The following is a 14,409-nucleotide window of genomic DNA, read 5'->3' on the forward strand; positions in this document are numbered from 1 at the left end:
CATTAGATCTCCACGTAAGACCGCTGAGATCTGAATTTAATCCGACTGGTTTGTAATAGAATTATCAGATTTATATGGGTTATAAGAGTAATATCACATGGTGACTTTATTGAAAAGGGAATGGTAGGAAGCTTACGATATCACAACATTATTTAAAAGGGAATGGTAGGAAGTTTACAATATCACAATATTATTGAAAAGGGAATGGTAAGAAGTTTACAATATCACAATATGTTTTAAAAGGGAATGGTAGGAAGCTTACAATATCACAATATTATTTAAAAGGGAATGGTAGGAAGCTTACAATATCACAATATGTTTTAAAAGGGAATGGTAGGAAGCTTACACTATCACAATATTATTTAAAAGGGAATGGTAGGAAGCTTACAATATCACAATATTATTTAAAAGGGAATGGTAGGAAGCTTACAATATCACAATATTATTTAAAAGGGAATGGTAGGAAGCTTAAAATATCAAATATTGTTTAAAAAGGAATGGTAGGAAGCTTACGCGGAGATAACGCTGATAATAAGGAAATTAAAGGAGGATACGAAAGTATGCCTTTAAAAAATTGAAACTCTATTGTATATCTCTTTTTTGGTATATTACAATGTGTGGCCAGTAGATGAATAGGTATTGGTTACTCCAAACACAATATTGAATATTTACATGCGGGGTATTGGATAATATTTGTTACAAGGCCACTATACGTTGGGTAGCATATAACTGGGTATTTCTGAAAGTAGATAACTGGTGCTGGATAGTAGGGAATTGGGTGCTGGTAACTCCAAAAGCGTGTTGGATAGTTTATCATTGGATGCTGGATAGTAGATAAATGGCTGATGGTCATTCCAGACGGCGTGTTGGATAGTATATGACTGGGTGTTAGAGACGCTGAATATTGGGTGAATGAGTGTTGGATAGTAGATAACTCACATATGCAAATTATCAAGGTTATTTCTTGGGCAGAAACTTTGGTACAGTAAATTGCCATCTTAGATGTACCTCTTCCAATTAGGCACAAGTCTGCGTCTGTAAGGAAAATAAATTCTTCACAAAGAGAGAGAGAGAGAGAGAGGGTATAATCTTATTTTCGAGTTTGAAAGAAGGGTAAATAACACAGCCGTTTGTAGACATCAGAAAGGGATGGAGAGGAACATCATGCAGTTAAAGACATGTATTGACCACAGTTCGAATATGACCATTTCACAGTTCAATAGAATATATATTGCAAAAATGCAGTTTGTAGGAATTATGCACCTATAGTTCGCTACACATAGTATCGCGAATGTTTGCTATCAGTAACACAATAAATGTTTAGGTCAGCGTAATTAAATGTTGCTAAAAGTACTTAATTCGCTTCACACGAAGTATTTAAAATATTTAAAACAAATTAGGTATTTTTGTACTACATTTGATGACTCTTACCCTAAACTTACTGAGCTACAGATAGGACAAATACACAATGCGTTGCTATGAAAAACGAACTATAGATAGATCCTCCAGACAAAGTAATTATGATGCATGCAGATCAGTACCTATTTTGAGAGAGGACAATGCGTCCATTAACATTCAAGTAAAATTTAAAACGAACAGGTTATTCTTCGTCGTGTTGCTACTTTCGTTTATCTTTTAATCAGATGATGATATGTTGTAAGTTTACTCGCATGTTCAAGTTTCAGGAAAACCGTTTCAAATCTTGTGCCAGATTTATTATAATAAAATACTTGTATAAGTAGAAATTTATAATTATTTCGTTTTTTTCATAACTTTATGAAGCAAGAATAATGAGGAAAGACAACTCAAATGAATGGGTTTATCATTTTCCCCATCTGCCAAATTGTATAGAAACTATCAAACTATCTATGTGTCTATGTTTGTTGTCTCCTGTATCAGCAAGTGCCATAAAACGATATAATCCGTCTTTCCAGTATATTGTATTATCAGAACTTAATTTCTTACACAGCTAATGCGGATGAGATTTTCACTGTTTCATGCGTTCTGTCACCTGTTCAAAGTTACTATGTCCTGTTGGACATATTCAATATATCTCAGGAGAAGATAGTTGAAACAGTAAGAGTAACACGAGAACTTACAATGACATGCCATCGTCATATTCTTCACAACCATATGTTGTATTAGAGCATGAATGTCTCCGACAGTTTAGGCAGACGAAAGAAGCTGACAGCGCTGAATCGTCAGAAAAATATGTCAGGTCAGTTTGAACTCCAACATCTTTTTCAACATTCTTTCTACATGTTTCTGTCTGGGTCGTAGCATGTGCCGATGCTGAACTGCTCCTTCGATTTTCTGCAATATATATATATATATATATATATATATATATATATATATATATATATATATATATATATATATATATATATATATATATATATATATACATACACACACCTGTAGCTGCCCATGTACAAACAGATCCCACAACAAAAAACAATACAACAGAAAAAAATGAAATAATAACCAGCGATTGAAGTTTCTGATCCTGACAAAATAGCAAAAATAAAGCAAGCCATCGAAATATTTCTCTTTTGGAAAAATACTTCACCCTCCGCTTTAGCACGAACATGCCAACTGTGCAAGAACTAAAACAGCTCACACAACAGCATGACATATACATACCAAGTCGTATGAGAAACGCAAACATATTTTAATTACTGAAACCAATATTCATACTAAATCAATAACTATCACCACCACAACCGGTTGTCACTGTACCAGCAACAGCAGTAATCACCAACAAAATACAACGGTAAAACAACGACGAAATTTTGCACGTGGGCATAGTATTCGGATACCCAGAGGTGCAAGAAAAGCGGATATCCTTGAGGTATTAGACGAATATACACAAAATCTTTCGTCGTCGTCTAGCATTTGCTATTGATATTGAAGCGACTGAGTATGTTCAAGCAAAACCACAGAAATCACAAGTGACTTAGAAAATTACGTGGTCATTATCCCAATAGGACAAACGACCATTATTCAATGTGTTTTTCTGCACCTTTGACAGCTGGGGATTCAAGCATACTTGAGATCGCACTATAATCGCTGCGAGTTTATTACAGTTGGCCTAATACCCATACTCAACCGTTTAGTGGTCTGCCCGCAAAAAAAAAAGCACATTTTTGTTTTCATCAGACCATGGTACCACTTGGCATAATATTAAACTTCATATAGGCGCCTACGATATTACCTCAAATGATGGTGAGGTCCGACAAAGAATTCGGTATTGTCAGGCAAGGAATTTAAAATTGATATTCGTGAACATGAGCACACACTTATCTCCGTTATCTCCGCAATATTCAGTTAACATTGGATAGTCGCCGTTGAGAACAGTTCTTGGCTGGTTTAAAGATCTTCCCGAAAGTATGCACATTTGCGTGCAGTGCCTATAGGGACTGGATATCATATCGGGCCTGACATTGTGAAAATTACCTCAAAAGACCTGGTTTAATTTAACCTGTGACGCCATCAGTAGTAGACATGAAAGCAGGTCCAAACGACAAGCGTAGTTGTACAGGACTATATTCTGTTTGGGTTTTCAGCAACCGGGGAACCATGTGATTTGATATCGGTTACGCGCAGCACCTGTGTATCTGCCATGGGGACCCATGTTCGTTTTTATCTTATAGGCCAAGACGGAAACGATTTTGATCTGCGTAGTAGAACATTAATGACATAACTATACATTAGAACTCTACTTCATATTAAATAATAATAATAATAATAATAATAATAACAAACAGTATAATAATAACAACAACAAAAACAATAGCAATGATAGTCGTGCGTGGAAGTGTAAGACCTGTTGTGTTTATTAATGCGAGAAAACCTGCCTACATGACATTATTGAACTGGGTTTGGTGATGTTGTTCGTGGATTTTGAACGAGTGCACCAGAAGTACTTACGGGATTATCATCACGCACTGCACCGATTGCTAATCAAGTTGCAGTGCGAGTTGTAGATAGTATTAAAAATGTCGCTGTGGATCGATTAAAACAATTTTACTCACAGTCGGCAATCGAATATGGCGATTATTAACACGAGCACTATTAAAGGAGGTTCTAATAATATTACCATCAACCCAATCAACGTCGCCTGCAGCTAGTAAAATCATTAACGAGGCCACTCAACAGAGATTGTCCGATTCAGTGATTACAAATCTGGCCATGGGGAGTGGATTTGTGCGGAAGTAAAGAAAATCAATAATGAATAGTATCTGTATAATGGCCCAGTTCAAATAGGTGTTTGGTCCAGCATTTGACATGGGAGCGTTTGTGTAAGGACATCAATGCAAGTGAGATTTACAGTATCACTCATGTTGAGCTAGAGACCCCAATCAATAAAAAAATATAATTGCAACTGCAAGACACGTCTAGGTTTTACCTTTCATGTGAGGAATGTTAAGAAGTTGAGGAAAAACTGGTACGTGACAAAAATACAAATTACATGCCAATACCCTTGTGGGATTGTTAGCAATGGAATTATGGCGTTGTTTAACAGTGCACGTTATTCCATGGATGGAAAGGAGATCGAATAAATTATGGACAATGTTGACGTGGCTACAGCAATTCTCAGACTCGCCAGATACAGCGATGTTTACACTATAACATCTAGCCTAGTTCTGATGTATGTAAAAGATGCCAATGAACATGCAAATCACAGATTAAATATAATTAAACGATCTCAAAATAATGAAGCCAATGCTGATGCAGATGTAGAGCACTTAACGTTTCCTAATCCTAATTTCAACGTGTGCAATTGCTCTTAGTCGCATGTATGGGTTTTGACATGGGAGCGTTTGTGTAAGGAGATCAATGCAAGTGAGATTTACAGTATCACTCATGTCGAGCTAGACACGTCTAGGTTTTACCTTTCATGTGAGGAATGTTTAGAAGTTGAGGAAAAACTGATACGTGACAAAGATACAAATTACATGCCAATACCCTTGTGGGATTGTTAGCAATGAAATTATGGCGTTGTTTAACAGTGCACGTTATTCCATGGATGGAAAGGAGATCGAATAAATTATGGACAATGTTGACGTGGCTACAGCAATTCTCAGACTCGCCAGATACAGCGATGTTTACACTATAACATCTAGCCTAGTTCTGATGTATGTAAAAGATGCCAATGAACATGCAAATCACAGATTAAATATAATTAAACGATCTCAAAATAATGAAGCCAATGCTGATGCAGATGTAGAGCACTTAACGTTTCCTAATCCTAATTTCAACGTGTGCAATTGCTCTTAGTCGCATGTATGGGTTTTGACATGGGAGCGTTTGTGTAAGGAGATCAATGCAAGTGAGATTTACAGTATCACTCATGTCGAGCTAGACACGTCTAGGTTTTACCTTTCATGTGAGGAATGTTTAGAAGTTGAGGAAAAACTGATACGTGACAAAGATACAAATTACATGCCAATACCCTTGTGGGATTGTTAGCAATGAAATTATGGCGTTGTTTAACAGTGCACGTTATTCCATGGATGGAAAGGAGATCGAATAAATTATGGACAATGTTGACGTGGCTACAGCAATTCTCAGACTCGCCAGATACAGCGATGTTTACACTATAACATCTAGCCCAGTTATGATGTATGTAAAAGACGCTAATGAACATGCAGATCACAGATTGAATATAATTAGACGACCTCAAAATAATGAAGCCACTGCTGATGCAAATGTAGAACACTTAACGTTTCCTAATCCTAATTTCAACTTTGGAGTCGATCACAACTCATTGGTGAGTCATTAAGGTTTTCGTGTGCAATTGCCCTTAGTCGCATGTATGGGTTTGCAGATATGTTCGCAGCTTCTATTAGAACCAAAGACACAGTCACTTTGTTTCATAAAAGCAACTTCCACGATGCAAACTGGCGTGATGCAGATGCTGCTGCTGGCAAATTTGCATTAGTTACATTAGCATTGGGGATGACTGTGTTATCTCCTTCACTGAGTACTGACTCTCGCTTGTTATCCTTTATGCAGTCGGGAACCACTTTTTCAACGTTGTCGTAACTCTCACACACCACTGACGCATGCCCACCAACTTATATTGTGGGGCAGTTTACTTGGCAAATAAGTATTCAGCATGGTCTCACTGCACGACATCATGTGCTTATAGCGTTTCGATTTACAGCGCGAGACAATGTCCAGGCACAGAGTAAAATGATATTTGATAACTAAAAATTAACTGAAGTTTCTTGGCGGTCAAACGGCCATTAAGAACCCTCTGGAAAAAATGTCAGCTTAACTATACAAATGCCATTCCTCATATTGCACGTGCATATCGCAATTTGTGGTTGTACATGAACTGGTATCAAAACGTTCGAACGGGTCTGCAAATTTATTAACAAGACTTTTGTACGTTATAACCGATTTATTACTTTTCAATGGAACACTAGGGGTGGTTCAGGAAGTTCGACGTTGACGTGTATTGTTATGCACGTGTTTGTAATGCTGGTGGTAGTTATCAATGCTATGCTATGAAACTTTCTGACAGAACATTGTTGTTGGAATTTGTTGATGGCCGAATGAGAGTGATCGATGAACCTGTACAAAATTCTTAGAAATTGATAACTGAACCTGGTACGTATTTTATTAGTAATATCCTATCACAAAGGGAAAGTCGGCCTTACTGAAAATCATCTTGTGAAAAACGCAATAAAAACAAAATTCTTGGATCACACTAAAACTTTCTCCGGCACAATTAAAAGGAAATGTTCCAGTGTTGTTTACCCAAACACAGCATGTTCAGCCTAATGCAGCCAAACATAAAACACCTCAGTGATATTAAAATTATCCGAGTCAGAGGTGACACAAATGCAAAAGACCGGTGGAATATTTCCTTTCCTTACAGCGATTCCAGCATTGCTGACATCAACGACTCTAGCCGTTGCAAAAGCTGCAACGTCAGGGGCTGTCGGAGCTGCCTCTGGGAAGAAGAAGCCTTTCATTACTAACCACGAATCTTCGAATACCCTCGGGAAGAGGTATTCGATTACCCGTTCTAAGAATATTACGTCATTGATCCTTCCGTTGACCAATCTTGATTTACTTGCGATGGCAAAGTCGATCAAATATTTTCGTGGTGTTTTATATCCGAGATGAACTTGCATCGATGGTCCACGCACACGTGAACCTGTCATCGTATATCTGTAATCATCAACAGGCCCTGTCACTCACAGGGTCGCATACGTTGTAACACCTCAACATAGTTTGTATTTTGACTTGTATGGACTTGCGTCGCAAATTTAAGTTGCTAGTTATTTATTCCGGGGTTCTGGTGGGCGATAACCATTTTATTCACATTTACCAGTACAAACTCAGTTGGATGGTTCCATATGTGCTCATCTTGTCTTTGAAGCATTGCATGCCCTGGAGCGTTTACTGACCACGCAAACACCTATAGATTATACATTAAAGTACGTGTGATACTATACAAAAAATGTTTATTAACATTTACGGGGTCTATTCAGCTCGAGGACACAGTGCTGATGTGGATCTGAAGCAATCTGCCGCCAAGACGGATTTGTTTACCAGCAAAGTTGTTGTTGCCGTTGCCCAATGTGAACTTGTGATTTTTGAAGATCACACTGGCAGACTGTATAAGTCTAATGAAGACATTCAGAATATTGTCAAGCGCAAAGGCAACTTTGTGGAAAATAATATGTTTGAGCTCACCGAGAACGGTGGAATCAGAGACAGCGGGGTGTTGGTTGTTTCTGTCAAAGAGTATATTGATACTATAGCTGCAACAAAACAATACGTGCATGAACAAATTAAGAAAACAAAACGCGTGGATCAGCAATGGACAGATGTACTTGCACTATCACGCGTAATAACTTCATGGAGTATAATTATGGGAATATTAATCAACGAAGGAGAGGCAAACTCTGGTAAAGAAGTCTTACAAAAGGTCGACTTATTTTAGGTGCTCTTACTGATATGCTTTTGAGAGACCTAAACGTCACATTTTAGAGGTGCGCGAGTCTGCATCATAATTGTTTATCAAAACTGGATAAAAAGGTACGTGGGGTCCAATTAGAATTTTGATAAATGGTAAGCGACATTAAGACGCTGATTTTCTACCAGTAATATCAACAATTTGCAGGTCAAAGAGCGCTCTTGTAAATTTTTACACAGTTGCACTATAAGCAGAAATTCAGTTCGAAGCACTCAACGCTTATCGTTTATCTAAATGGGTACGTAGCCGTCTTTGGTTTTTGTGTTTAACATTAGAGTTATGCCAATGTACATGTTAGTAGACCGCGGTGATGAAGTTGCGGAATTTAGCACAGATCAGCTATCAGCGTATGTTACCATCGATAACAATTTCGTTACACTTCTCGAGGAAATATCCAAGTCAAAGTGTTGTAACAAAACCCTCGTATAAACTGTCAAATAATTATGTTGCTGGTCAATTAGAAATTGCTATCTGGAATCAACCTAATGTACCACAACTAACTCGAGGTCAGCTTGTAATCGTCGCACGTGCACATGAAAATGCCGAAGCATTAGCGGCATAATCAGGTGTAAGAACACACTGGGATTGTTTCTACAATTGTGAAGTGGCATTCACCGATATATTCTCTCTGGTTAAGTTCACCAACGAATATATTAAACCAACATTCACCAAAATGAGAAGAGAACGATCTCAACTGTTATTCAACAATAAGGATGCTCTGTTCGGGTACCAATTATTGGGAAAAAGAGGATCGTTCAATACTAAAGGTTCTAGCCTAATCAGTGTGTTTTATATGACTGGGGTGCCAAACTACGAAAATGCAACATCGTAGTAAATCTAAGTATTTCGGAGGCATACATTTTTTTATAACTGCATGACAGTTGTGCCAGTAAAATAAAATAACTGGATAGAAGGGGATGTGCGAATTCCGTATGCACGTGGTCATGAGACTGGACGACGTGAAAATATAACTGAAGGGGAACAAAAGCTTCAAAATGAAGTAGCCAAGAGTACCACGCTGATTGTAGATGCTATTTGCGGAAACTGCTGAGCTTGGTGTGACTGGAATCAAGACAACATCAACCATTGTAGGTGCACAAATCAATAGTATTGTCGGAGCTATTTCGATAGTCACTGTTGTCTCTGGTGGTGCTAGCAAATTAATTTCTATGTGACTGCATTCATGTCTGAATTACTTGCGGCTACACAAAGCAGTCTCAATACGATCAGTAAATTGTAATCGGTTGCAATTGAAGATAAAATAATCAGTACAGCTGAGTTGGAAGCTATGCTACCGGGAATGGTAACTCACAAACAATTACGACCACAAACAAAAAACAAAGCGGATTTACAGGCAGAGGAAGTCGAATGAAAGACCAAGTATTTTATCAAAAACATATTAGCTACTAATCAGTACTTATAGGTTACTGCATTTGTATGGGAAAATATGAACGCGTTTTTTGGATGGGATACTGCACGACCTTGGGAGTGAAGTATATCCTTCCGACAAAACGAGTTCATATTTTCCCATACAAATGCAGTAACTATTTTATTGTATGCTCATTTTTTAATTTTACCTAAGGCTTAATTATATAAACAAAATACACTACAATAAACAACGTAAATGAATGTACTGCGCACATAACTCCGCCCAGATAAATTTGAACTTAATCGTGCGCTTGACATAACTTTCGAAAGAAAATGGTGTGTCTAGTTAAAATTGAAATTTGGAGTCATATTGTGAGTGAATGTGCATTGTAACAACTTTTCCATTTTATCTGGAATAAATAGATTTTGGTATTTTTCACGATTCTAGGAAATATCGTGATTATGGACTGGATTTGCATGTGACAATTCCACATGAAAAACATGGGATTGAAGAAGCTAGAGAGAAGCGTACTAACATTGCAAATGTGTTTGTTTCTGTAACTGAATGTATGAAATCATAATGTGGGGAAAATATGAAGTCTTTCAATTGCAATTATCAAAATGACGCTATGGAATTTATTACTTATTTCATTTTTAATGCAGTAAGGAGGATGTAATTGCACTTATCATCGAAATTACAGGACAATTTCGAAATGTATAATCTAGATTGAAAACCTATGACAAAGGCTCAAGTAATTCGGATTTGCAGAACTAAGAAAATACATTTTGAGAAAATTCAGGATGTAAAACTGTAAGTATATTTTATTTTGTCATTCTTATCACCAGCTAAAGAAGAGAGTATATGACTTGTCATTTGTATGTTATTTGTAAGGACCTTATCTTGCGTCTGTTATATAATGTAGCTAGCCTAAATCCGTAACATTGTATCAACGCGGAATGTACCAAAACAGCTGGTATGTGGCAGTCCACGAAATATCTGTTTTAGTTCATTCAGAAACAAATTTAAACAACCACAACGTAAAGAGCATCTTACGCGAGTGTACATGATTTGTGTACAAATCAAAAGTGCTGGCGTCTGCGTCCATTGTTTGTTTACAATAGAAAGTAGTTCCTTTATGCACGTGAATGCTAGATATGTATTGTCTCGCGGTTTCAATATCGGGTAATACTGCACGATTCTGACAATGTAAAGTTAACGGTGAAAAAATGAGCATATAATAAATTTATTTATTTTACTGGGCTGCAGCGTGTAGATCGCTTACATGGGCCTGTCTGAACAAGTACATTATTCTGTGGGATGTTACCTGTCTACAATCACAACAGAGCATTATCAAAGGCTGGTGGTTTTGTCTGTTTGGAAACCCTTTGGGGCACTTCTATTCAGACGAGACTCCATTACTGGCTCACTCAGGTCACGTGGGTGGGTTACTTGTACCCCCGCAGACAAAATTAACGTGTAACGGTCACATAGGGCCTCAATATATCATAAAGGTAGAGTCTAGGACAGGTGGAAAAGCCCCAAAGGTAATAAACAGAAAGCAAAACCCGTAGTTAGATACTTACATATTTCTATTTCGTTGATAGGAATAATCGCTGAGTGCAATCACCCTTGTCTATATTTCTCTTTTCATCATTTTCTTCATTCCAATTTTGAACCTACACCATGTAATATTGCAGATGCTGTTTTGAATCCTGTCTAGACTACCGTGGTGTCTCCCGGCAACATGACTTGGATTGATGTAACACATCCACTCAAATGTTGATATGCCTTTAAACACGACAAAATTCCACAAACAATCACAGAACGAAAACATAAATTCATCACAACTAAACATTTCCCACTTGTTTTTTACTGATCAAATGGAAGGTTTTCTTTGATTTTTTTATGTGATTTTATTCTAGTTAACCTTGCCCCCCACCCCCGCCGTAATTGCGTGGCTTGCTTGGGCGGTTGCTACGCCATTGCATTTATTTCCTGTGTTCAAAGTTGTCATGAACGAAGATTACACAACCATCTAATGGCATTAAAATACCACCCAGAAATGATGAAGTACTTTCTGAAAAGTGGGATTCAGTTTGAAACCTCACATAATCCGCTTGAAGAGCTGGATCAATGAAGTTTGTTAGGAGAATCTAGTAGGATAAATAACATAAATCCTTACGGTCCGGCAAATTTTGAGATGGCAGTTCATGGTCTACGTTATAGTAGATGGAACTAACTTATAATCGAGTGGCGTCGGTATCTCTATGTAAACGCGTTTAGCTTTTCATTCCATTACTATTTTTAGGCAAAGTCAATATAATCAGGTTTAATTGGTTGCAGTGTAATCTGCATTGATATGTAACAATCATCTAGCTCATCTTTAACTTAACTTTAACTAAATTAAGGATGTGTGCTCCGAATGTAATTATATGAATATTCAGCTCATTATAAATGAAAGATCATTTATTTAATCACAGACAAAACGATGCAAGATTTGTTTCTCAATAACCTAAGTGCTGAACAATTGTCGAATACAATTATAAATTGTTCAAGTCCTAGTGTCACACGTTTTCAACATTTCTCCTCCAACTGAGAATTGATGTCACTGTTCTCCATGTACTCCATATTGTAATGTTGTTCGAAAGTGTGATTTAAAATTTTATAATAGTAACATTTTCATTCCTACAAAAAAATCAAGAATTTCTCAGAATTTATAATGTTTTATGAGCTTCCTCGAAATCAAACAAAGCTTTTTCAAGAATATACCAGGATTTTATAGCCACAATTTAATTATTTTATCCTTGTCTCATCCGTAATGATTCGAGGCATGTTGTTGAAATAAACTAACATATTTACCCCCGTTATATAATGATAATAATCTTCAACTATCTCACTTTTATCAAGAAGGAGGAATTGTTGAGTGAAACTGGGTCTATGTAATTTACTAGTATGGTGTACGTTTAGCAAATATGAGACAACTATTTGTCATTGTTTTGTACCGACACTGATCATTGCACCGACACTGCATTGTCATGAAATTTATTTGATACAAAAGTGGCATTAATGGTCCAGAATAGAACACTGAACACCTTTCTCAAACTGTGAATCAAAGAAGGTGCGTGTGCTCTCTCTCTCTCTCTCTCTCTCTCTCTTATTTACGACGTGTGACTCAAGCAATACCTTTACGGCTGAGATGGCAATAACAACCTTGGAAAAGCTCCAAAATATGGTCAAAGTTCAATTCCTTCAGGGCATACATAAAAGTTTCAGACGCCTTTAATTGGTTCATTGTAAGGCATTTTCGAAGAAGAAAACAATCTGCTTTATCCCTCTGCAGTTTGCAGTTAGTAATTTCTTCTATGTCGTGCAGTTCTAAAAGTTTATTCTGGAAAAAGTACGGTACTATTTTTGAGACGTCTAAATCCCTTTGTAGCTGTACATAGTTGTCTCTGATTATATCAAAGAAATGTTCACAGCCTGTATCTAATCTTCTCTCCATCCTGAAAAAGAACACAGAACGTGTATTAACTTACTTCTTAACATGAATTTTAGTATACTGAAGAATTTATAAGCGTTATTTTTCTAGCATGGATCAGGAACCCATTAGGTAGCCATCTACTTTTCCAGTGTGGAAACATTTGATTCATATGTATTAGCACCTCTGGAAGACGACAATAGTGCCTTTAGTAGAAGAAATCGTGTATCTACTCAATTTAATAATATGAAAATACAAGGATCAGATTCCATGGTGTGTGGATAAAATTATATGTATTTGTTCATCAACGCATTCTTTGATTTCTCTAGCACTCCGGAGAATTCTAGACGTCCTTATCAGCAAGCTCGATAAGAAAAGGTCGACCAACTATCACCATTGGCTGAGCCAATGTCCGAGGTTTTCATTTTTGGTTATTGAAAACCTATTTTGATAATATCTTTATCTAAATAACCCTGATGTGATCCTTTAAACACCACCATCAAAATTATAATCATTTAAATATTGCGTGATAAAAAAATAATATGAGTCATTTAGACTCAACTGATTGGGATTATTTTGGAAATTATAAGTACACTTTGTACACTAAATTCAAACTGAAGTGTGAATCATTAATGCTATTTGTTTGACTTTGTGGATTTGGCTAATTGCACAGGGGGCTTACACATAATTGGTATCTTAAAATTGGCCATTGGAATAACTGGAATAAATTTGATTGATTATAGTACAAACTGGCGTTTCAGTACTTCAGTTGGCGCTTGACTCCTCTTGAGGGTCCCTCTCCTCCTCTTCCTCACTCGGACATTTACACTTATTTGACGAAATGTGGAACTATTTCCACTCGTCTAAATTAGCAGGTGCCTCGATGAGCGTGTAAGCATGGAACCGGGGTGGTGTTAGGAATGGGTGGTTCCCAATGTCTTACTGTAGAGTCGCATTAACACGATGGGCATGTGTGTTTCGATTCCCGCCCATCGTATTCCCGTCGAGCACAAATTCCTCGAAAACGGATAAACTAATAAGCACACATAAATGCGCTGGAGGATATGGCACTCTTTCCTTCCCCCGCGATTAATTAAATAACCCGCGATGCGGGCATTAACCGGTCATGCATGCCAGATTGGCGCATGCGACCTAAATTAAAGTAAGTAAGCAGTCTGGCCTTGTACTATTTACTCCTATTAACAAGGCTGTAGGGAACCCACGATCATTATATCTAAATAATACAAACATTAGAAAACTGAGAAGTTGGCTAAATTCCTAGGGGTGCTATTTGATGAGCACCTAACATGGGGCAAACACATAGTTGAGCAAGTGTTGATATGCGGATGGAACCTAAACCTCCGTAGGAAACATAAGGGAACCGATTAGGGAGTGGAGCAGACCACCCTTCTCATATTATACCGACTAATTCGATCAAAAATAGACAATAGGTGCCAGGCATACGACTCGGCCCACCCCAACCTATTAAAAAAACTAGAGCTAATTCAGTATCAAGCTCTAGTCATCCGAATCAGTGCACTCAGAAGCACATACGGGGAGGAG

The 14,409-nt window shown here is 37.3% G+C and overlaps 1 protein-coding gene across 2 annotated transcripts in view; it reads right to left on the reverse strand.

The window, feature by feature from the left end:
• Window positions 1–14,409, reverse strand: part of LOC149787513 (uncharacterized) — a 45,330-nt gene that overhangs the window by 23,189 nt on the left and 7,732 nt on the right. For both annotated transcript variants that reach the window (XM_089973636.1, XM_089973635.1), the window contains exons 2-3: window positions 12,552–12,871; window positions 2,100–2,313 (exon numbers count right to left, since the gene is read on the reverse strand). In XM_089973636.1, coding sequence (XP_089829762.1) covers window positions 2,100–2,313; window positions 12,552–12,870 — 533 coding nt within the window. In that variant the 5' untranslated portion in view covers window position 12,871. The remainder of the gene's footprint in view (window positions 1–2,099; window positions 2,314–12,551; window positions 12,872–14,409) is intronic.

This window comes from Sinohyriopsis cumingii, chromosome 11, assembly GCF_028554795.1.
Source record: "Sinohyriopsis cumingii isolate HCF-2022 chromosome 11, ASM2855479v2, whole genome shotgun sequence".
Taxonomy (NCBI): Eukaryota; Metazoa; Mollusca; class Bivalvia; order Unionida; family Unionidae; genus Sinohyriopsis; species Sinohyriopsis cumingii.